Source organism: Hyperolius riggenbachi, chromosome 2, assembly GCF_040937935.1.
Source record: "Hyperolius riggenbachi isolate aHypRig1 chromosome 2, aHypRig1.pri, whole genome shotgun sequence".
In the NCBI taxonomy this organism is placed as follows: Eukaryota; Metazoa; Chordata; class Amphibia; order Anura; family Hyperoliidae; genus Hyperolius; species Hyperolius riggenbachi.
Window position 1 is genome coordinate 310,499,635 of NC_090647.1, and position 23,096 is coordinate 310,522,730.

Consider the following 23,096-nt stretch of genomic DNA (forward strand, 5'->3'; position numbering starts at 1 on the left):
CAGTGCTGGGTGTCGGTGATGGAGTGCAAGACATATCACTCTGCTTCACCCAACACTGTAGATAGGCAGGATGCATGGGATGATTGCTGCTGTGCTGCCTTCTTTCTGTATTGGAAGTGAGAATATTATTCACCCAGCACTGCAGACTGACAGGGAACACGGCAGGAGCACTGATGTGCTCCCTGCGGCCTGCACAGAAAGTGGGACTATTTAATCCCACTGGAGGATCAGTACACCCTCCAAAGTATTCTGACACACGCAGGGACGTAACTGAGACCCACCGGGCCCCCCTGCAGAAATTTTGAGTGTCTGACGCGACATCCTGTTTATACAGGAAGTCGCGTCAGAGGCTAGAGAGAGAAGCGTCCATGCTGGAGCGCACGGAAGGTATGTAGCTGCCGCTGCTCGCTGCTGCACACATATGGTTATTGAAGCTGGAGGGGAGCGCAGAGGGGAGAGCCCGAGGTGAGGGAGGGGGGGACCGTCCCCCCTCCCTGCCGAGTGTGGCCATAGCTTTCCCCTCATGCTGCGAACCCTCCAGCCCCCCAAAACGGCCCTGAGCGGGCCCCGGGGGGGGGGGGGGGCTAGGGCCTCCCCGCAGGCGCATGGGCTGCAGCCCCTGTTGTTACGCCCATGGACACACGTGAATACCTGAATACTTTGTCCTAGCGACACCACTGATTAACAGCTTGGTTGCAGTGTTCTGTACTAACTGTCAAAGCAAATCCTTATTTGGAAAGCCTGTGTAGAGGGCATTGTAATAGTCCAGCTGTGATGTAATGAGAGCATAAACTAAGGACAACAGGTTATCTGGTTTTTAATTTTTGCAGTGTTCCCTGGGTGACAGTAAGAAGATTGCACAAAAGGGGCAATTTTATTTCATAGGGATGAATGAAATTAACAGCCTCTGTTGAATGGAGGAAAATTCAAATCTTCCAGATTAGACTGCAAACAATGGAGGGGTGGTGGGGCATAATTTGCCCCATAGAATGTTGTAGAGGCTCAACAGAGGGCCTTAATAGACCCACTCTGAAGCAGACCACAAGGCATCATGTATCTGTGAGTCAGAAGTAGCACCCCCATGCCGTGATAAGTTTAAGCACCAACTGGGTTAGCAACGCAGTGCACAGCTGATCAAAAGTTTTGCGATAGCAAAGTCTGGTGCACGTCGCATAGAGTTTAATGGCGCTGCTTTGCGTGCGGGACTTTGCGCGCAATTTAAACTTATCTAAACTTATCATGCCCAAACTTATCATGCCCAAACTTATCACGCCTAAACTTATCACGCCTAAACTGGCTTTTTACCAGCTTGGTGCAATGGTTATCACGCCTAAAGTCTCTAACTGGGTTAGCACCGCTTTGTGAATCGAGCCCATAGTTTCATAAGGAGATTGTTTAGATTTGTAATGATATATTTTCTTTCTGTTTTGTTTGCTGTTTTTCTGCTTACCTCTAGGTGTGGCAGCAGCTTCCAGTGTGTGCAGAAGGCCCCCTTGTGGACATCTTCTGGTGTTAGTTATTTTCTGTAGGACATAAATATTTCTCTGTATGGCATTTATTACTAGATTAAGGCATCCAACTCTATTTTCACCATGGAACATTATTATGGAATGCTACATACAACTATCTTTTTCACCATGTGGTAGTAATAATGATAATCTGTCCAGTTAACAATTTTTTATCACGGGACCATAATTCAGAGGATGTTGGAATGGGACTGTTTTTCTCTGGGTTTTTTTTTTTTTTTTTTACCAGAAAAGCCTCTCTATTTGACAATGACATGATTGGGTTGGTTGCAAGGTGTAGAGTGTTGGACACTTTATGGCTTTGCAATTCAAGATGGTGTTGTATTTTGGTGCTAGTCCTCCTGTTGTTTGCCTAATCTAACCTCTTTCTCAAAAGCCTGACCATCTATATGTCCCTAACAAAAACCTCCTCCTAATGCCTAGCCTCAAATTTTCACCCCCTTCCCCAATTTAAACCATTTCCTGGTGCCAAATCTTAATTATAATACTGATGATAAGCCCCTATTGAGATCTAACTCTAGCCTCCCGCCAATGTAAACCCCTTTCTGATTCCTAACCCTACCCTCGTACTTAACATTAACCCTTACCTGATGGCTAACCCTGAACATCTACACCTAGCTAAAAAATATATAAACTCCCTCTACTCTACCATTTAAGCTATCTTATTCACACATAACCCTAAATGCTACCCTAAATTAACTTTTCTCCATTGTTTTCAGTGGGTGGTGCCTTCATTTATGTATTGCCAAGTGCTAGCAACAAAACCAAACGTCCTCTGCTGAAAAGTCTGATAAGTGGATGGCTTCAGCAATACATAGTTGAAACCCTACACAAATACAAACACCCATCACTGTGAAATCTGCTTGCTGCTAAGCACAGGCGTTTAGCAATATGGAGCCAACACTCCACACTTAATACCACTGTGCCAGAGCAACCTACTTGGCCTCTAAGGTTTTCTGCCTTTGTTTTAATTTCTGGCTATATTTATTTTGTAAGCTCCACTCTGACTACCTCCTGTGGGTGAGAATGGGATACAGGGAGGAGTTCAGACAGCTCACTGTCTGCTCCTTAGTCCAGCCAAACCGTTTCTGATGTTACCACAACTTTTCAAAGCCTTCTGGCCAAATGCAAAAATGTAATAATGGAAAAAGGTTAATGTTATTGTTTCACAAATTATGCACAGAATATATTAAAGCAAGCATATAGTGAGAAATATAGCATGTGGCGTATGTGTCACGTCAGGCGCCCCATGTGCTAAATGCCAGCAGCCACTTGAGTCTCCAATGTAGAAGCTGCAGGGCTGGACACTAGCGGGCAGGGGAACAGGTAAAGCATTTTAATACATGGACACCAGGGGCACATAAAACATTCGGGGGGGGGGGGAGGAGGGGGGCAGCGAGAGAGGGGGCAGGGCAGCACCACAAGGCCGATTAAAAAAAATGCTTATTAGTAATAACAATACCAGTCAAGTTGCATAAAATGTTCCTTCCCCTCTGTTGTACAACCTTCCTCTCCCTCCTCCTTTTTTTTTTTTAAACTCAGCAAGTCATTTTATAGAAGGAAGTGGCAGTTGACAATGTCAGACATTCTCTTCACGCAGGCAGGATAGCAATGAATGTTTCCTCCTTTTTTTTTAATATAGCAACATGTTCCTCAGCCATTTGCAGAGTTTCCCATGCCATTTTTGTTGCATTTGGCTATTGTTACCATCCAGAAGCCATAACAAACCACCTGAATAATTCCCTATTGACTTCAATGATGCTCAGATTCAATGCCTTCCAAATCCCAGACATTTTTACCTGTTTGGCAAACCTTGAACCTTGAATCCTTGAACTGAATAGAGCGGAACAGGAAAAAATGGCGCTGGGAATAAATGGCGCATGGAGCCGCCGCTAGTGTGTAAAACGCTATTTTGTGTTTTAATGTTAAAACAAAAATAGCGTTTTAATGTTAAAACGCTATTTAATGTTTTAACATTAAAACGCAAAATAGCGTTTTGAAAGCAGCAGCGCCCAGAGGCGTACGTTAAAAAGGGGCGCTGGGAAAAAAGGGCGCCGGGTTTTTAACGATAAGCATGGATAATGTTTAAAAATGTATTGTACTGTATTTCGTTTAAAAGTAATGTTTTTTAAAGTTATAAATCATTAAATAATGTGCATTAAATCGGCAATTGTAAAAACGTTAATCTTTCGTTTAAATACTGAAACGTATAATAACGTTAAAAAAAAAATTACTAAGTAACCCTCCCTGTACCTACCCCTAACCCCTAGACCCCCCTGTTGATGCCTAAACCTAAGACCCCCCCTGTTGGTGCCTAAGTAACCCTCCCTGTACCTACCCCTAACCCCTAGACCCCCCTGTTAGTGCCTAAACCTAAGACCCCCCTGTTGGTGCCTAAACCTAAGACCCCCCTGTTGGTGCCTAAACCTAAGACCCCCCTGTTGGTGCCTAAACCTAAGACCCCCCTGTTGGTACCTAAACCTAAGACCCCCCTGTTGGTGCCTAAACCTAAGACCCCCTGTTGGTGCCTAAACCTAAGACCCCCCCTGTTGGTGCCTAAACCTAAGACCCCCCCTGTTGGTGCCTAAACCTAAGACCCCCCTGTTGGTGCCTAAACCTAAGACCCCCCTGTTGGTTTTTTCGTTTAAAAATAATGTAAAAAAAATGTACTGTTTTTCGTTTAAAAATAATGTTTGAAAAAAAATATTGTACTGTTTTTCGTTTAAAAATAATATTTAAAAATGTATAAATCATTAAATAATGTGTAATCATGAGAAGCAGTAATAAAACATTAAGTCTCCGGGCGCCGCTTTTAAAACGTTATTTTTCACCGGCGCCCTTTTTTCCTATCGGGCGCCCATTAAACGATATTTATTATAGGAGTGAATGGCGGCGCCCGATTTGTTCACTAGCCTCAGGCGCCCGAATTTACTGTTTCCCGCCCAGAGAGCTATCCCCCTCTGTCCAGTTTTGTCCCCCAGCGTATGTCCTCTGCCCCCCATGTCCAGCCATGTCCCCAGTGGTCGTCCTGGTCTCCCCCCCCCCATGTCCAATTTTGTCCTCCAATGTACCTCATCTGCCCCGGCCTGGAGTACTACACAGGCAGATCATACATGCAGCTGGTGGAGGTATCTGCACGCTGAAGGCTTTCTGAAGCGATCCACCAATCAGGCGGGGGGCGCTGCCCCAGAACCGCCAATCACCGCTATTCTCCTCGCTGCTCCTGTCTTCTAATTGGACGCAATGGTCTCGGAGGATGGAGCATAAGGACCAATAAAAGACAGGAGCAGAGAAGTGAATAGCAGTGATTAGCTGTTCTGGGGCAGCGCCCCCCGCCTGATTGGTGGATCGCTTCAGAAAGCCTCCAGCGTGCAGATACCTCCACCAGCTGCATGTATGATCTGCCTGTGAGGTACTCCAGGCCGGGGCAGAGGAGGTGCATTGGAGGACAAAATTGGACATGGGGGAGACCAGGATGACCACTGGGGACACGGCTGGACATGGGGGGGCAGAGGACATACGCTAGGGGACAACATTGGACAGAGGGGGATGGCTCTCTGGGCGCTGCTGCTTTCAAAACGCTATATTGCGTTTTAATGTCAAAGCATTAAATAGCATTTTAACATTAAAACACTATATAATGTTTTAACATTGAAATGCAAAATAACGTTTTACACACTAGCGGCGGCTCCATGTGCCATTTTTTCATGGCACCATTTTTGGCTGTATGTGTGTGGTGTCCAGAAAGATGGAGGTTAAACAAGGCCGGTTCTAGACTTTTTGCTGCCTGAGGCAAACTTGTGAGGATGTGCACTCCCCCCGTATTGCAATGATAGCACAACACCCGACAATTTGCACCGTACATTATAGCTTTGGTAAGGCCCCCCCAAAAAAATCATCAGTATGGGTAGGTAGCCAGTTATAGGTGCCCCCAGTGTTGGTAGCTAGGTACAGTTGCCCCCAGAATAGGTTGGCCAGGCCCTCTCTTTACTTCCTGTTTCTGCCTGGTGCTGTCCCCAGACTTCTGCCACCTGAGGAAGTCGCCTCACTTGGCATCATGGGTGGACCGGGCCTGAGAGTAAAGGTTTTAAGACCACATGTAATTTCTCATTTAGAACAGTTTTCTCTAAAAATGAAGTTGGAACAGCATAAAAAATGGCTTCTGAGGTAAACTATTAACCTAATGGCCAAGCTATATACCCAAGTGTGAACTCTGCATGCAGCTGGTGGTTCTGTACAGAGATAGGAAACAAAAGCATACTTATCAGTGTTTTTCACTACTAAGGAAGTATTTCAGTAGTGTTTCTGGTAGCTGTGCTAACATTACATGGGATTGTCTCATAAAAACTGCCTTTACAAGTATAAATCATCTACAAACCAGAGATGTATTATAGTCCCACAGATACTCCTGCAATGTGAAGCTTGTAGTTTGAGACATGTACCTCATGTTATTATGAGCCTGCACATGGATTTTTGTGGACTACAGAGACATGCAAACGATTAACCTATTACAGTCATGCTCTGCTTGACACGGTAACAGACGTTAAGCTCCTTCCCCTCCTTAATTCTCTCCATAAATGAATAGAAAACAAATGAAAGCTTGTGTTTGTTCATCAGATGAAGATTGGACATGCAGACACTAACTGCTGAACAACTGACTGTTATTATGTTAGCATACTGTACATGATCTTATTACTCAACAACACATAGTGAATTAATACATAGAATGGACAGAGAGCACACAGAACCCTTCTATGCAGGCTTCATGCCAAGGGAAATAATACTAACTAGCTGGAATATTTTCAAATTGAACTAAAAAAAAGAATTGAAAAAAATCAAGCAACAATATCTGTATGAAGGTTAACCCATATTCATTTTTATTCACTATTAGCTACTTCAATTTATTGTAATAAATCCAAAAATGGCTGCTCCATATGACCATTAAGGCAAATGTAAACTTAACTTTCCTTCATTTGATCTAATCTGTGCTATGTTTCACACACCTAAATAATATCATTCTACTAGTGTGCCATCTCACCTTGTTGGACATAGCAGCAAGATGCACTGTCCTTGTTCCATGGGAGCCACCATCTTGCATTCTGTATATTTTAAGTAGAATGTGGTACTTGTTCAGGCACTAAGTGCTCAGATGATGGCAAACATTATAAAAATACCCTTATGTGTGTCCTATAAGCCAGTACGCCAGTGGTTCTGGATGCCTTCTTTACTTTCAAAGTCAAAAAATAATTTGAGACAGGGGAGTGTGTGTGTGGCAGGGGGAGTCGATCCTGTGCAGTTATCTTCAGTTATTGTACTTTGTAGGTTTTTAAAGCAGCTCTGCTATTCCCACAACTCTGTTTACCAGCTCACTATGGCTGTCTACAGTGGGGAAGAGTGTCTCTGCTTTGGCTGATGTGTCCAGCCATGTCAGCCACATTTTTCTACTAGCACCAGACAAGTCTATAATACATGTAGGACTGGCAGCAGAAGATGTTATTGAGTGCAAAGGTGCCCATACACTTACTCGATTTCCCGCCGATAGATCACAGTGATCAAATCTGCTGTGAAATCGATGCGCAAATGCTGACCGTTCGATCGATTTCCGTCCAAAATCGATCGATCCTGTCGATCTGTCAGCGCAGAAAATTTTGCGCGATCGCCGGTGGAACATGAGTGCGTCGATAGCGACGTTTGAATGTCCGACGACCGACGCTAGCGGCAATACATTACTTGTTCTGCCGGCACGTGTCCCCGTGGTCCCTTCTCCGCGCTGGGCTCCGGCTGGCTTCACTTACTTCCTGTCTGGGTAGTTCCAACAGTAGAGCGCCCTCTACTGTTTAAACTTCCCCAACAGGAAGTAAAGTGAAGCTGAAGCCCAGAGCGGAGAAGAGACAGCAGAGACCGGCGGACTCGCACTGGCCGGATCAGGTAATGTATGCTGGGGGCGGCGGCTACCTATATTAGAGGCACCCAACTAGCTAACCTGTACTGGGGGCACCTACCTATCTAATTTATACCGGGGACGCCTGCCTATCTAACCTATACTGGGGCAACTATACTGGCTACCTATACTGGAGGCACCTACCTGGCTAACCTATACTAGGGGCAACTATACTGGGGCACCTATGCCTGGCTACCTATACTGGGGGGACCTGTACTGAGTGCAACTAGATCTGGCTAACCTATACTGTGGGCACCTATACCTGGCTCCAGGGAGGGGGGGCGCAATTTTTACACCTTCACCCTGGGTGCATTTTAGCCTAGAAACGGCCCTGACAGGGAAGTTGCCTATTTCCTTTTCTACATCCAATAACGTCTTCCCAGGTATCCCTGCAAAGGGTACAGACCATATAGAACTTGTCCCTAGCAACTATTAGGACATCGTCATCTTTTGATAAAGGAGAAAGTGGAAGAATTTTACTGTTTACTTTAGCTGTAGTAATAGATACAGGGAGAGTTGTATTGGATTCACAGGGTCAGTGAAGGTGTAGTCACAGCCAATGTTTACTATGTACATTTAGCTGTAATAGATAAAAGGCTTATATTCTGTACATGTGTTCATAATTGTGCATTACAACTGTTACTAAAGATTAATATTGTACACATTTGTACACAATTGTGCATTACCACTGTTAACAAAAATATTGTATTGTGCACCTTTGTAAAATGTGATATATCATTTGTAACATGCAATATATAATTGTGCACTCCTGAAATTGTCAGGATTTATATTGTGCATATTTCCACTTAAAATGTACCTGAGACAAGTAAAAGCAAAACATTTATACTTACCTGGGGCCTCCTCCACTCACATTCAGGCCATGCCATCTCCAGGGCAGCTCCGATTGTCCTGCTGGCCATCCTAGTAATTCTGTCCATCACACTTTGTTCCACATGAAGGGCCTGGCGCTGCAGTTCTTCTGAAAAGCTCCAGACGATCGGATCGCAATGGAGGTACGTGCGCAGCCAGGCCATGCATGCACAGGCAACAGAGTGCAACTGAACAAGTTTACCTGCATGGCCATAGGATCACAGCAGCCTAGGGAATGGCGAGGGAGCCCATGGTTTGAAGGGGCCTGGAGGAAGCCTCAGGTAAGTATAAATGTTTTGCTTTTACTTGTCTCAGGATCCCTCTATATCTGCATTTCTACTGTTATCGAAACGTTAATATTAGGCACTTCTGTACATAACTTTGCGTTATTGTAATCTTGAAGGCTGATATTGTGCACATTTCCACTTCTGTTTCATGTGCACATATATTTGTGGAAAAAAAGCCAATCACGCAGATATAGCATCACAAGCTCACAAATGTACCGTCAACCCAAATGAAAAACAAAATGAGTTATATTTAAAGTAGGTATAACATTTATCTTTCAATAGCACACTTGAAAAATGTCAATATGTTTGTATGAAATGCAGAAATTTGGACATGTCTACTTTTGTTAATAAAAACTCACATTGAAATCTCACAAGTAAAATGATATGAAATGTTTATACAGAGTAAATGGGGCCTATACCTTGAGAAGCACAGACATCTAAAGAGCTTTAATCAATGAAAACAGCATTGCATATGAAGGTCTTTGAAGGTTGTGTAGGTTAACCATTAAATGGTCCCCATTGTTCTTTAATTATCCGCCTTAATTTGTGAGGGAATTTGGTATGATTTCCTCCACAGACAGGTCTTGGCAGCCGTACCGAGGAGCTGGCTCACTTTGTAACCAATCGAAACCTCTCCGGGGTACGAGCTCACTAATCAAGAGAAATACGAGTCCAGCTCTACTGCAGAAATTCATGGCAGTTGTACAATAATACGTCTAAAACGTATGTGCACGTGTAGAAGTAATGTGGGAGCAAGCTGTCCATTTTTATTAATTTTCAATGAGTCTAGATGAAAATGGTCAGATCTTACAGCTTTATTTCTCTTGCTATGATGACAGGTAGCTACAGAACAACATTTGTATACAATGGTATTTTTATGATCATGAGAAATATTTTTTTGTATCATCAGTAAGGCCCGGTTCACATTAGCGGCTGCTATCCGGAATCGCCGTGCCGGAGCCGTGCCGGAGCCGGACCGCATGCGGACCGGACGAAACGGACGCACGGCATAGCAATGAAAGTCTATGCGACCGTTCACATGCGTCCGTTTCGTCCGGACCGGAGCCGGACCGGATCCGGACTCCGGCGTCCGTTCCAACATGCGCTATTTTTTGGTCCGGCTGGTCCGGCTGACGTATCCGGACCGGAGCCGGAATGTTGCATCCGGCCAATGGAAACCAATGAGAACCGGAGAGCGCACAACACACTGGCTATAAAAACCGGATGTTGTACCACACTTCCTATGCAGACTCTATGGTATGGTGGCCATTTTGGATGGGGACCACATGGCACCAGCGTTCACAGAGTGGAGCAGCAGTGACTTCATGCTGGAGCTCTTTGGCAGCAATATGGAGCAGGATCTGTCTGATAGCGAGGGGGTGAGGCCCTACACATCAGAAGACCTCATCCTACAGGTGCAGCGGGTACCAGCCCTGTGGGACAAGGGGGATGCGGACCACAGCAACATCAAAAAATGCAGAGGCCTGTGGAAAAAAATTGCCAAGCTGTATGTGGAGGACTTTGAGAACTTGAGCAAGAGACAGCAAGGCACAGAGGGTATGTTGACTAGAAGTTTTTTGGGGGGGGCTTGTGGTTTAAGCTTGTGATGTATTCAACTTTTGCTATGGATTTGTGTCACCCACGTGTTGCCCACCCACCCGTGGCCCACCCACCTGTTCCCCACCCACCTGTACCCCACCTGTGATTTATCCCACCCACCTGTGATGTATCACACCCACCTGTACCCCACCTGTGATGTATCCCACCTGTGATGTATCCCACCCACCAGTACGCCACCTGTGATGTATCCCACCCACCTCTACCCCACCTGTGATGTATCCCACCCACCTGTACCCCACCTGTGATGTATCCCACCTGTGATGTATCCCACCCACCTGTACCCCACCTGTGCTGTATCCCACCCACCTGTGATGTATCACACCCACCTGTACCCCACCTGTGATGTATCCCACCTGTGATGTATCCCACCCATGATGTATCCCACCCACCAGTACCCCACCTGTGATGTATCCCACCCACCTCTACCCCACCTGTGATGTATCCCACCCACCTGTACCCCACCTGTGATGTATCCCACCTGTGATGTATCCCACCCACCTGTGATGTATCCCACCCACCTGTGCTGTATCCCACCCACCTGTGATGTATCCCACCCACCTGTGCTGTATCCCACCCACCTCTACCCCACCTGTGATGTATCCCACCTGTGATGTATACCACCCACCTGTACCCCACCTGTGCTGTATCCCACCCACCTGTGCTGTATCCCACCCACCTGTGATGTATCCCACCCACCTGTACCCCACCCACCTGTGATGTATCCCACCTGTGATGTATCCCACCCACCTGTGATGTATCCCACCCACCTGTGATGTATCCCACCCACCTGTGCTGTATCCCACCCACCTGTGATGTATCCCACCCACCTGTGCTGTATCCCACCCACCTCTACCCCACCTGTGATGTATCCCACCTGTGATGTATACCACCCACCTGTACCCCACCTGTGCTGTATCCCACCCACCTGTGATGTATCCCACCCACCTGTGCTGTATCCCACCCACCTGTGCTGTATCCCACCCACCTCTACCCCACCTGTGATGTATCCCACCTGTGATGTATCCCACCCACCTGTACCCCACCTGTGCTGTATCCCACCCACCTGTGCTGTATCCCACCCACCTGTGATGTATCCCACCCACCTGTGCTGTATCCCACCCACCTGTGATGTATCCCACCCACCTGCGATGTACCCCACCTGTGCACATAAAACATACACAATGACCAATTATACATCAATTTATTGTAAAAAATTAATACATTTAAAATCACTCAAACTTGAAACTCCAAAATAAACACATTTCAACAAAACATATTAAAAACCAAACATTCACCCTCGTCCAGGTGGTGTGGTAAAATAAAGTCTCAGTTGGTCCCTGTTCCGCAGTGACACTACCCTTGGCCTGGTTGCATACCTCCGCAGGGGCATTAGTGGAAGCACATTCGGGGGTTCCGGAGTCTCTCTTTCCTCCTGCCGCACAAAGTTGTGGAGGATGCATGCTGCCTTCACCACGACAACTGCGTTGCCCGGTTTCAGCAGCATGGGCGTGTGGAACACCCTCCACTTTGACACCAGGATCCCAAATGTGCACTCCACCATTCTCCTTGCACGGCTCAACCGAGCATTGAAGTGTAGCTGGCTGGCATCAAGTCCCCTGTCTGGGTACGGACGCATTACATGGTCGGACAGGGCGAAGGCCTCGTCCCCCACAAACACATAGGGGTAGGCCGGTGCCCTTGTCCCAGGCCAGGGTCTGTCACGGGGGAGACGCAGTCTGCCTTCCTCCATCAGCCGGCAAAGGGTCGTACGCTGGAAAATTCCAGAGTCATTGGAACTACCGTACGACCCCACGTCCACGTACACAAACTTGTAGTCCGCATCTGCCACTGCCATTAGAACAATGCTGAAGTATTTTTTATAGTTGAAATAATGGCTGCCACTCCCCACGGGTTTCTGAATCCGGATGTGTTTCCCATCCAGTGCGCCAACACAATTAGGAAACTTGCACTCGGTCCAGAAGCCCTGGGCGATCTCCTCCCATTTCGTGGTGTCCGGCACAGGCATGTATCTGGCCCTCAGTCGCGTCCAAAGGATCCTCGAAGTCCTCACGACGATGCCTGCCACCGTGCTCTTCCCAATACGAAATGTGACATGTAGCGATGTATATGTTTGTCCAGTTGCGATGTACCTACAAGAGAAATAATCGAAATCAATTTTTTTCCTTTAACCTCCAGGACAGGTCCACCACGAGAACGACAGGCTCCTCCCAGGAACAGGAAACGTCCAGATAGAGCACTCTATAAAACTTTGTCCAACCCCTTGATCCCCAGTTGACGTTTCCTGTTCCAGGAACAAGGAGTGCTCTGGTCGCTCGCCGGTCCGTCAGACCAGGAGAGTTTGGGACTTGGTTGGCGGCTATGGGTGGACCTGCCTGGAGAGGTTTTGCGGTCCGGAGGGGGAAGAGAGAGTGGAGTTACCTTCCCCATGGCTGTCCTGGCTGCCCGAGTTGCGGCGGATCCGGAGGACACGTGCGGCGTCCATGATTCCCCTTTGGCGGAGGCTAGTGGCGCGCCGGGAGTGACACGAGGATCATGCGGGCCTCCGGAGGGAAGGCAGCTGATTGCCCTCAGTTGCGGAGTACGTATGACGTACTTCCGCCCTTACGTGATGTCACTTCCGGTCGCGTGGGTGAAGAGACGCCGGAAGCCCGCATGGTTTGCCAGTTTGTGTTCGGAACGGAGCGGGATGGACGCTAAGCAGGAACCAGGAAAGGTAAGCTTGGCGGAGGCTTGGTGACCTTTACGGTATGAGCTATACGCCTAGGCCGCGTCTGTATGGAGGTCTGATATAAGTTTACAGACTTACAGTTTGCATTTAATAGCCTGCTTAGCGTCTGATCTGAGGTTTGTTATAGTAACCTGTATCTATAGGCCGCGTCTGTACGGAGGTCTGTGATAAGATCAGAGTCTTATAGTGTGCATTTAATAGCCTGTTTACGTCTGATCTGAGGTCTGTTATACTTAAATTTTTGCGGACATACATATATGGAGGTTTTTTATTCCACTTTGGACCAGAGGGCTATATATATATGAATATTATAGCTTGGGCAATTGTTTGATACTATGGGGGAGTAGAGTTATAGAGATATATATATATATGTAGCGGATGCATTTATATGTATAAATGGCTCTTCATTCCTGCTCTCCTCAGCAGGGTTACTGTCACTCTTCATTTTTCACCGGGTGATATTCCTTTAAATCAAAATCAGAGGAATGACATTGTGTTTTTGTGTTGTTATTTTAGGGCCCGGAGCCTACTGAGCCAACAAAGCCAAGGAGGCGGTGCCCGCTCTGTGATGCAAAAATGGCCCATAACTACAATAAGCAGTTTTGTCAACCTTGTTTAATGAAACTTATACAGGAGCAATCAGGGGGGTTGAAGGAAGAGTTAATGACAGCCGTAAAGAAGGAAATGGCAGACACCATTAAATCTCTAAAGGAGGTGTTTGCTTCCGCTATTCCCCCAGCAGCAGAGTCAGTAAACCCGGGTACAAGTACAGATATACCGGCCGCAGAAACACCTAATACAGAATCTCAGCCTGTAAAACATAAAAGTAAAAGTACAAAGAGAAATATAGTATCTTCCTCTGAAGAGGAAGACATGGAGGGGGAGGAGGAAGATAATGATGATGAGTCAGACTCCTCCGCTAAAAGTTGGGACAGCCAATCTGAGGTTAAGAAAATCTCTAGATTTAGATTTCCAGCTGATGAGACAGAGCAGCTGATAATGGCGATTAACAAAACCTTAAACATTGAATCCAAAAAATCGGAGGAAATATCTATGCATGATAAGTTATATCAAGGAATGGAACCAAAAGAATCATTAACCTTCCCTATACACAGATCCACAAAGAATACCATATTAAGCCAGTGGAAATACCCTGATAGAAAATTGTTCATGTCAAAGGGTTTTATGAAAAGATTTCCATTTACAGAGGAAGATGTCAAGACTTGGGATAGATCTCCCAGGTTAGATGCGGCATTTTCTCAGGTTAATAAAGACAACGAATTGGCCTTTGAAGATCTAGGCTATCTAAAAGATCCGCAGGATAAAAAGGTAGAATTCGCTCTTAAGAAAGCCTGGACAGCAGCAGGAGCAAATTTTAGACCTGCTGCTGCCACAACTTGTGTAGCAAGAGTTCTATCCCTATGGGTTAAGAAAGTAGAGGAGAAAGTTGAAAAGGGAGCCTCTAAGGAGGAGATTTTGGAATCATTAGAAGTGGTCTCTAAGGCCACTGATTATATAACTGATGCAGCAGCTGAGAATATCAGAGTAAATGCTAGAACCTCGGCATTAATTAACACAGCAAGGAGGAATCTGTGGATAAAGAATTGGGAAGGTAGTCAGGCCTCAAAAGCCAGAGTTTGCAATATCTCCTTCAATGGAGAATTACTATTTGGAGAGCAGTTAGACCAAATATTAGAAAGAACTTCTGATAGAAAGAAGGGATTCCCAAAAAAGAAAAAGTTTATACAGAATAAAAGATTCTTTAGGCGAAATAGACAAGACAACAAGGATAAGCCTCAGCAGAGGAGAAGACCTTGGGCCATTAACAGAGAGGGGACGAAAAGGAGTTTTCTTTTTCGGAAACAGGAGGGACAAGAAAAGAAATGACGCCAGAGAAAAAGTTGGGGGGCGTCTGTCGGGATTCTATTCCCAATGGACAAAAATTTCCAAAAGCGATTTCATCCTCAATCTCATAAGTCAGGGGTACAAGATTCAGTTTCAATCCTTCCCTCCAAAGAGATTTATTTCCACGTCCCTTCCAAAAGAAAAGGAGAAAAAGCTAGCGTTAACAAGCATAGTAAAATCAATGTTAGACGAAAACGTGGTCATTCCGGTTCCCGAAAATCAAATCTCGAACATTCAGGGATTTTATTCGACGGTATTTTTAGTAAGAAAGCCGACGGGGAAATTCAGACTGATTCTAAACCTAAAGGCCCTGAACCCCTTCGTATCTTATCAGAGATTCAGGATGGAATCAATTTACTCTGTGCGAACCTTGTTAACCCAAAATTGTATAATGACAAATATAGATCTGAGGGACGCTTATTGGCACATTCCAATAAGGGAGTCATCTCAAAAGTTCCTCAGATTTGCAATAAAAGAAAAAAGAATGATTCAGCATTTTCAATTCAGAGTTCTACCTTTCGGGATATCATCGGCACCGAGGATATTCTCAAAGGTAATGGCGGAGGTGACAAAGTTTTTCCACATGGAAGGGATTCTTGTAATCCCGTACCTAGACGATCTCCTGGTAGTGGCAGAATCATATCAGAAATCAAAAGAAAATACAGAAAGGGTGTTAGAACAATTACAAACCCTCGGATGGATAGTAAACTGGGACAAATCAGTCCTTCAACCAACATCAAAGATCCAGTTTCTGGGAGTCATTATAGATTCAGAGACAGAGAGAATGTATTTGCCAGTCGAAAAGATAGGGAAGTTAAAAGCTATGATACAGGAATTCATAACAAAGCCAGTAATGACGATAAGACAAGTAATGAAAGTTTTGGGATTCCTGACATCAACTGCTCCAGCTATACAGTGGGCAATGATGCATACAAGACACTTACAAAATTGGATGCTAAGAGTTTGGAACAAGACACAGGACAATCTAGAGACACAGGTCATATGTCCACCAGACGTACTGAAGTCCCTGGAGTGGTGGTTATCGGAGAAGATACTCACCGAAGGCAGGATGTGGATCATACCAACAGGGAAGATTATCACGACCGATGCAAGTCTTATAGGTTGGGGTGCACATCTGCAGGGAAGAATGTTACAGGGGCAGTGGCCAAAGTGTGTGAGGATGCAGTCATCCAATTACAGGGAGCTAGCAGCTATACAGAAAGCACTAGAACAGAGTGTACAGACACTGATGGGTCATCATGTTCAGGTCAGGTCAGACAACACCACAGCGGTAGCATATCTGAATCGGCAAGGGGGTACAAAGTCAGCGAAGCTGATGGAACTGGCCATGAACATATTAACAATAGCGGAAAAGAATTTTCTATCATTATCAGCAATACATCTGAAGGGATCATTAAACACGATAGCAGATTTTCTGAGCAGACAAAAGATGTCAAATACAGAGATGGAAATATCAGACAAGATGTTCAGAAGATTGACCACACAGTGGGGTCGACCACGAGTAGATATGTTCGCAACCAAGCAAAACACAAAGTGCAGAAGATTCTACTCCCTGAATCCAAGCGAAGGAGCCGAAGCGGTAGATGCGCTAAGTCAGAACTGGATATTCGACAAGGGGTACGCATTTCCACCAATACAGCTAGTGCCACGAGTATTACACAAGTTATCAAGGACCAAGACAGTAGTAATTATGGTAGTCCCGGATTGGCCAGCAAGAAGTTGGTATCCACTACTACTAAAGATGAGGCTGGAGGGTCCAATAAGGATTCCGGACAAGGAAGTACTAGCTCAGGGATCAAGAAGAACTGGAAGCTCTATTCCAAATCTAAGCCTGTCAGCCTGGCTTCTGAGAGGTCCCCTTTAAGGAAAAAAGGAGTATCAGAAAGGGTTATTAGTACTCTATTGGATTGTAGGAAGAAAGTTACAAGGAAAATTTACCTCAAATATTGGAAAACCTTTAATATGTGGCAGGAAGAGTCAGGGTTCAAGGGTGATTTAGTGCCAACCATTTTAGAGTTTCTACAGGACGGGGTAGAAAAGAATATTTCGTTAAGTACTTTAAAGGTACAGGTAGCAGCAATATCTACCTTTATGGATGAGAGGTTAGCAAGGGACCCCCTTATCATCCAATTTTTTAAGTCAGTGGAGAGAAAGAAACCTATGTTAAAGAAAAAAGTTCCCAGTTGGGATTTATCCTTAGTTTTAAAGGTATTAAAGAAAGAACCCTTTGAGCCCATAGCAGATATTTCCTTCAGACTATTGACAATGAAGACAGTATTTCTTATAGCTATTACATCGGCTAGACGGGTGAGCGAATTAGAAGCCCTATGTTGTGATGAACCGTTTTGTATAATACTTAGAGATGAAGTGATACTGAAGACATGTGATGAATTTCTCCCGAAAGTTACTACAAAATTTCACAGATCCCAGGACATTGTGCTACCATCATTTAAAGAGGAACAAACATTGGATGTAAGAAGATGCCTTATGTGTTATTTAGAGAGGGTAGCGGAATTTAGAAACTCTAGAGCTTTGCTAATTAACACGTCAGGAGCTACAAGAGGTAGTAAAATGTCAAAGAGATCTATAGCTAGATGGATAAAATTATGTATAGAGGAAGCCTATAGGATTACAGGGAATACGGTAGTAGATACAATTAGAGCCCATTCAGCTAGGGCAGCTGCCACCTCATGGGCTTACAGAGCGGGTGCTACGCCAGAAGAGATCTGCAGGGCAGCCACGTGGTCAAGTTTAAGCACCTTCTCTAGACACTACAGAATAGACCTGATGTCTGCAAGACAGCAATCATTTGGAAAGAAAGTTCTGCAGGCAGTCAGCCCACCCTAAATTGGTAAGATTCTTGCTCATCTTCTCGTGGTGGACCTGTCCTGGAGGTTAAAGGAAAAACCAATGTTAGTTACCTGGTAACATCCTTTTTAGTAACCTCCAGGACAGGTCCGTAACCCACCCGATATCAATTATATGTATATATATGTATATATGATGATGTGATAGTATATGTATATGCAGTATGAATATTAAAACCCCTTTTTTGTTTAGGAACAGTACTTGAAATTGACTGGGGATCAAGGGGTTGGACAAAGTTTTATAGAGTGCTCTATCTGGACGTTTCCTGTTCCTGGGAGGAGCCTGTCGTTCTCGTGGTGGACCTGTCCTGGAGGTTACTAAAAAGGATGTTACCAGGTAACTAACATTGGTTTCATGTCGTTACAGGAGAAAGGTACAAGACAAGGTGGCGCAATATACGGGATGCATATGTGAAATGGCTACGGAAGAAAAAACTTGCCGAACGAAGTGGCAGTGGCGGGGGAAGGCGACAAAAAGACTACCAATTTGCCAAGCAATTGTCTTTCATCAATGCAAGCCTGGAACCTAGACTGTAAGTACCACTACTGTGGGCAGGAACTGAGAGCTCATTTACCATGACTTCGGCCATGTATTGCTATGGCCTCAATTCCCATGGCTAGCGAACTTTTCTCACAAGCTTTATCAAATGTTGGGTAGAAACGGGTGATAAAGTGATTGCTAGTGTTTGCTAGCTCTGTGAATTGACGCCACATGCTGTTTGGCACACCAATAAATATTTTTTTTATCTACAGGACTGAAGACAATTTGGAGCAAGAGGAACCGACCCAGGAGGCACGGTTCAGCAGTGAGGAGAGCTTGGTGGATGATGACGTCGCCGATGTAACCTATTGCCCCGAGGCGAGGAGTAGGAGGAGGGAGTCCTTAATCACAACTCCGTCCTTTGATGATGACTTGGCAGAAGAGAGCTTGGATGTTGAGGTTGCAGGACCGAGTGTGGAAGAAGCTGAACCTCCACAATCGACCGCTATGGAAGCTCCAGGGGAACAAGAACAAAGTGAGGAGCACCGAGAGACTGCAGCACAACCAGCGCGCAGGGCAACCCCGACACAGGCCAGAGGACGGGAAGATGCTGCCACACCACCAGTGAGGACCACCACACCAGTGAGGCGTCGAGGTACCCTCCCCCCAACAAGGAGAGAGACAGAGTCCGAGATGTCCGGGGCTGTCTCCGGACTTCTCGGGATTCTTCAGAGCCACCAAACTCTCATAACCCGGCAGTTGCAAGATGAGGACAGGGGCCATATCATGGAGCAGTACAAGTCCCACATCACTACACTGCAATGTGAGCTCGACGCTGTACATGGGCACTACAGGGACGAGCTTAAAATGATGCATGAGATGCACAGAGGAGAAATCGACCAACTGCGTGCGCAGCATCATCAGTCGGTGGGCCAGCTGCAGAACATGATGCAGCAAATGCATCAACAAAGCAAGGAACTACTGAAATTGCAGGCACACCCGTGTTTTCACACTGTGATGTCTCTAATACCATATCTAGAAAAGGTGCCTTCACAAAACCTGATGGCGTGCCATTCCAATTTGCTGGAGGTGATTAAACAGCACATGGACACGCCATTATTGCAACCACCAATTTTTAGACCCCCACAACCAACAGCGGTGCCCACCTGGCAATCATCACAGATGTACACCGGCTACAGAGGCAGTCAATATGGGCCACCGCTGTCAGGGTCCAGCTCATCCACGACCAGCACCCAAGAGAGTCCAAATTTCCAGGCAGCAACTCCCACCTTTTCTAGTAGTGGTGCCGATACAATTTGAAAAAAAAAGTCAAATTGTTCCTGGACATGCTCCTCTGAATACCTCCGATCCTCGGAGGAAGGATACCATCACAGGGCTTTTTAACTTTTGGTTTTGCTGGACTTGAACTTTAGGGCCTGGTGTCCCCGAAAGACACTACCTGGGTCACAACCTTGTGCCTGTTGCACTGCACCTGTAGTCCTGCACCTGTGCCTTTGATTCCTCTTGTTCCTTACTTTGTTGATCCTAATCACTTGCACAAGACCCTTGGAGCCATGGGTGAAGGACACCTTCACTGGTCGGTGAGAGGCCTAGCCTTTTCACTGACCTGTGTCCTTCATCCATGGCTCAGAGGGTCCTGTGCCAGTCGTTAGGTTTTAGAAGCACTAATAATTTAGGGCCTGGTGTCCCCGAAAGACACTACCTGGGTCACAACCTTGTGCCTGTTGCACAGCACCTGTAGTCCTGCACCTGTGCCTTTGATTCCTCTTGTTCCTTACTTTGTTGATCCTAACCACTTGCACAAGACCCTTGGAGCCATGGATGAAGGACACCTTGACTGGTCGGTGAGAGGCCTAGCCTTTTCACTGCCCTGTGTCCTTCATCCATGGCTCAGAGGGTCATGTGCCAGTGGTTAGGTTTTTGAAGCACTTCAACTTTAGGGCCTGGTGTCCCCGAAAGACACTACCTGGGTCACAACCTTGTGCCTGTTGCACTGCACCTGTAGTCATGCACCTCTGCCATCGGTTCCTCTTGCTCCTCACTTTGTTCTTGTTCCTAACCACTTGCACAAGACCCTTGGAGCCATGGATGAAGGACACCTTGACTGGTCGGTGAGAGGCCTAGCCTTTTCACTGCCCTGTATCCTTCATCCATGGCTCTGAGGGTCATGTGCCAGTGGTTAGGTTTTTGAAGCACTTCAACTTTAGGGCCTGGTGTCCCCGAAAGACACTACCTGGGTCACAACCTTGTGCCTGTTGCACTGCACCTGTAGTCATGCACCTCTGCCATCGGTTCCTCTTGCTCCTCACTTTGTTCTTGTTCCTAACCACTTGCACAAGACCCTTGGAGCCATGGATGAAGGACACCTTGACTGGTCGGTGAGAGGCCTAGCCTTTTCACTGCCCTGTGTCCTTCATCCATGGCTCAGAGGGTCATGTGCCAGTGGTTAGGTTTTTGAAGCACTTCAACTTTAGGGCCTGGTGTCCCCGAAAGACACTACCTGGGTCACAACCTTGTGCCTGTTGCACTGCACCTGTAGTCATGCACCTCTGCCATCGGTTCCTCTTGCTCCTCACTTTGTTCTTGTTCCTAACCACTTGCACAAGACCCTTGGAGCCATGGATGAAGGACACCTTGACTGGTCGGTGAGAGGCCTAGCCTTTTCACTGCCCTGTGTCCTTCATCCATGGCTCAGAGGGTCATGTGCCAGTGGTTAGGTTTTTGAAGCACTTCAACTTTAGGGCCTGGTGTCCCCGAAAGACACTACCTGGGTCACAACCTTGTGCCTGTTGCACTGCACCTGTAGTCATGCACCTCTGCCATCGGTTCCTCTTGCTCCTCACTTTGTTCTTGTTCCTAACCACTTGCACAAGACCCTTGGAGCCATGGATGAAGGACACCTTGACTGGTCGGTGAGAGGCCTAGCCTTTTCACTGCCCTGTGTCCTTCATCCATGGCTCTGAGGGTCATGTGCCAGTGGTTAGGTTTTTGAAGCACTTCAACTTTAGGGCCTGGTGTCCCCGAAAGACACTACCTGGGTCACAACCTTGTGCCTGTTGCACTGCACCTGTAGTCATGCACCTCTGCCATCGGTTCCTCTTGCTCCTCACTTTGTTCTTGTTCCTAACCACTTGCACAAGACCCTTGGAGCCATGGATGAAGGACACCTTGACTGGTCGGTGAGAGGCCTAGCCTTTTCACTGCCCTGTGTCCTTCATCCATGGCTCAGAGGGTCATGTGCCAGTGGTTAGGTTTTTGAAGCACTTCAACTTTAGGGCCTGGTGTCCCCGAAAGACACTACCTGGGTCACAACCTTGTGCCTGTTGCACTGCACCTGTAGTCATGCACCTCTGCCATCGGTTCCTCTTGCTCCTCACTTTGTTCTTGTTCCTAACCACTTGCACAAGACCCTTGGAGCCATGGATGAAGGACACCTTGACTGGTCGGTGAGAGGCCTAGCCTTTTCACTGCCCTGTGTCCTTCATCCATGGCTCAGAGGGTCATGTGCCAGTGGTTAGGTTTTTGAAGCACTTCAACTTTAGGGCCTGGTGTCCCCGAAAGACACTTGGGCAGCTATGCCCTACAACTCTTCCAGCACAAAGTTGGTGGTTGGTGTTCCTTAAAACTGACCGGGCTATACCATAGATATGTTATTTTTTTGTCTTCCATGTTGGAAGAATGTTTCCATGTTGGAAAGTGGTTGTTTTTGCAATAAAAAAATTTGTTTTTACATACCTCAGTGTGATGAGTAGTTGTTCTTGTGGTGTGACTGCTCTCCTGAACGTGGTATCCTTCTTCCTAAGGTCATCCTTCACCATCTCCAAAAGGGTATCAAACCTGTCAGGAGATGTAAAGGAAGAAGCTGTAAAGTATGTTGTGGGACAAGGTGTTGGGTGGAGGATGGGGGAGGTGTGTTTACAGAGGTTTGGGAGTGTTGTGGAGGGTGGGGGTGTAGTGTATAGCTAGGTATACAGGGGTGTGGGGGTCAGGGTGGTGTGTTTAGCTAGGTATACAGGGATGAGGTGTTGTGGGGGTGAGGGTGGGGTGTTTAGGAATGGTGGGGGTTGGTGTATTTAGGCCTATATACTTACAGGGGAATAGACATCCGAGTGTAGCTGTAGAACTTCTGTGGGTGTCGTCTGAGGTCCCGGTAAAGGGCCTGGAACTCTCCCTTCCTCTGCCTCCTGGCTAGTAGAGGGTGCACCCACCATCTCCTGCGAGGAGCACGCCTTCTCCCCACATAGTAGTAGGTAAACAACAGGAAGGAGAGAATTCCCAGGTAATAAGCGTAAAAAATGACTGGATCCATGGTCCCAACTGCTGTCTCTGTATCCAAGGATGGTCTCCACACGTCCAGCTGTCTCCAACAATGACCCCAGAGCTTCTGCTGACCTCCCAGAACCCCAGGTATTTATACAGGTTGTTATCTCTTTAAGAATCCGGATCCGGACCGCAACCGTGTTCATACCGCACGGAAACCGTATGCAACCGGACCGGATCCGGACAGGAACCGTACGGTTCAGGTCCGATCCGGATCCGGTGCGGTCCGGACATCCGGTGCGGTTTTTGCAAAACCGCAAGTGTGAACGGGGCCTAAAGGAGATTTGTCTCAGCACAGACTGTACTGTCATCTTATTCTTTGTAAACTACAACATAGAGTGGAATATAGGAGACCCATCTGCAGCCTGATAGCAAGGCCACATCACTATGATAATTCAGGATCCTTTCCTCTCTGTAGAGAGACTGGGCATATTGCCATGACCTCGCTGCTGCTCTGACACTACCCCTTGCTGGCATGATGTACATAT

At 46.4% G+C, this 23,096-nt stretch overlaps 1 protein-coding gene across 1 annotated transcript; it reads left to right on the forward strand.

Annotated features, from left to right (window-relative positions):
* The first annotated feature begins 14,925 nt into the window (after positions 1 to 14,925).
* LOC137545012 (uncharacterized) lies at positions 14,926 to 18,080 on the forward strand. The gene is made up of 2 exons (XM_068266125.1): positions 14,926 to 17,770; positions 17,980 to 18,080. Exon 1 carries the CDS (start codon positions 14,926 to 14,928, stop codon positions 17,764 to 17,766), a length of 2,841 nt encoding a protein of 946 aa, XP_068122226.1. The 3' UTR covers positions 17,767 to 17,770; positions 17,980 to 18,080.
* The last annotated feature ends 5,016 nt before the right edge of the window (positions 18,081 to 23,096 follow it).

What these genes read in the sequence shown, in the direction of transcription:
- LOC137545012 (XM_068266125.1), top strand. Translation starts at nt 14,926, where the DNA reads ATGGACAAAAATTTCCAAAAGCGATTTCATCCTCAATCTCATAAGTCA.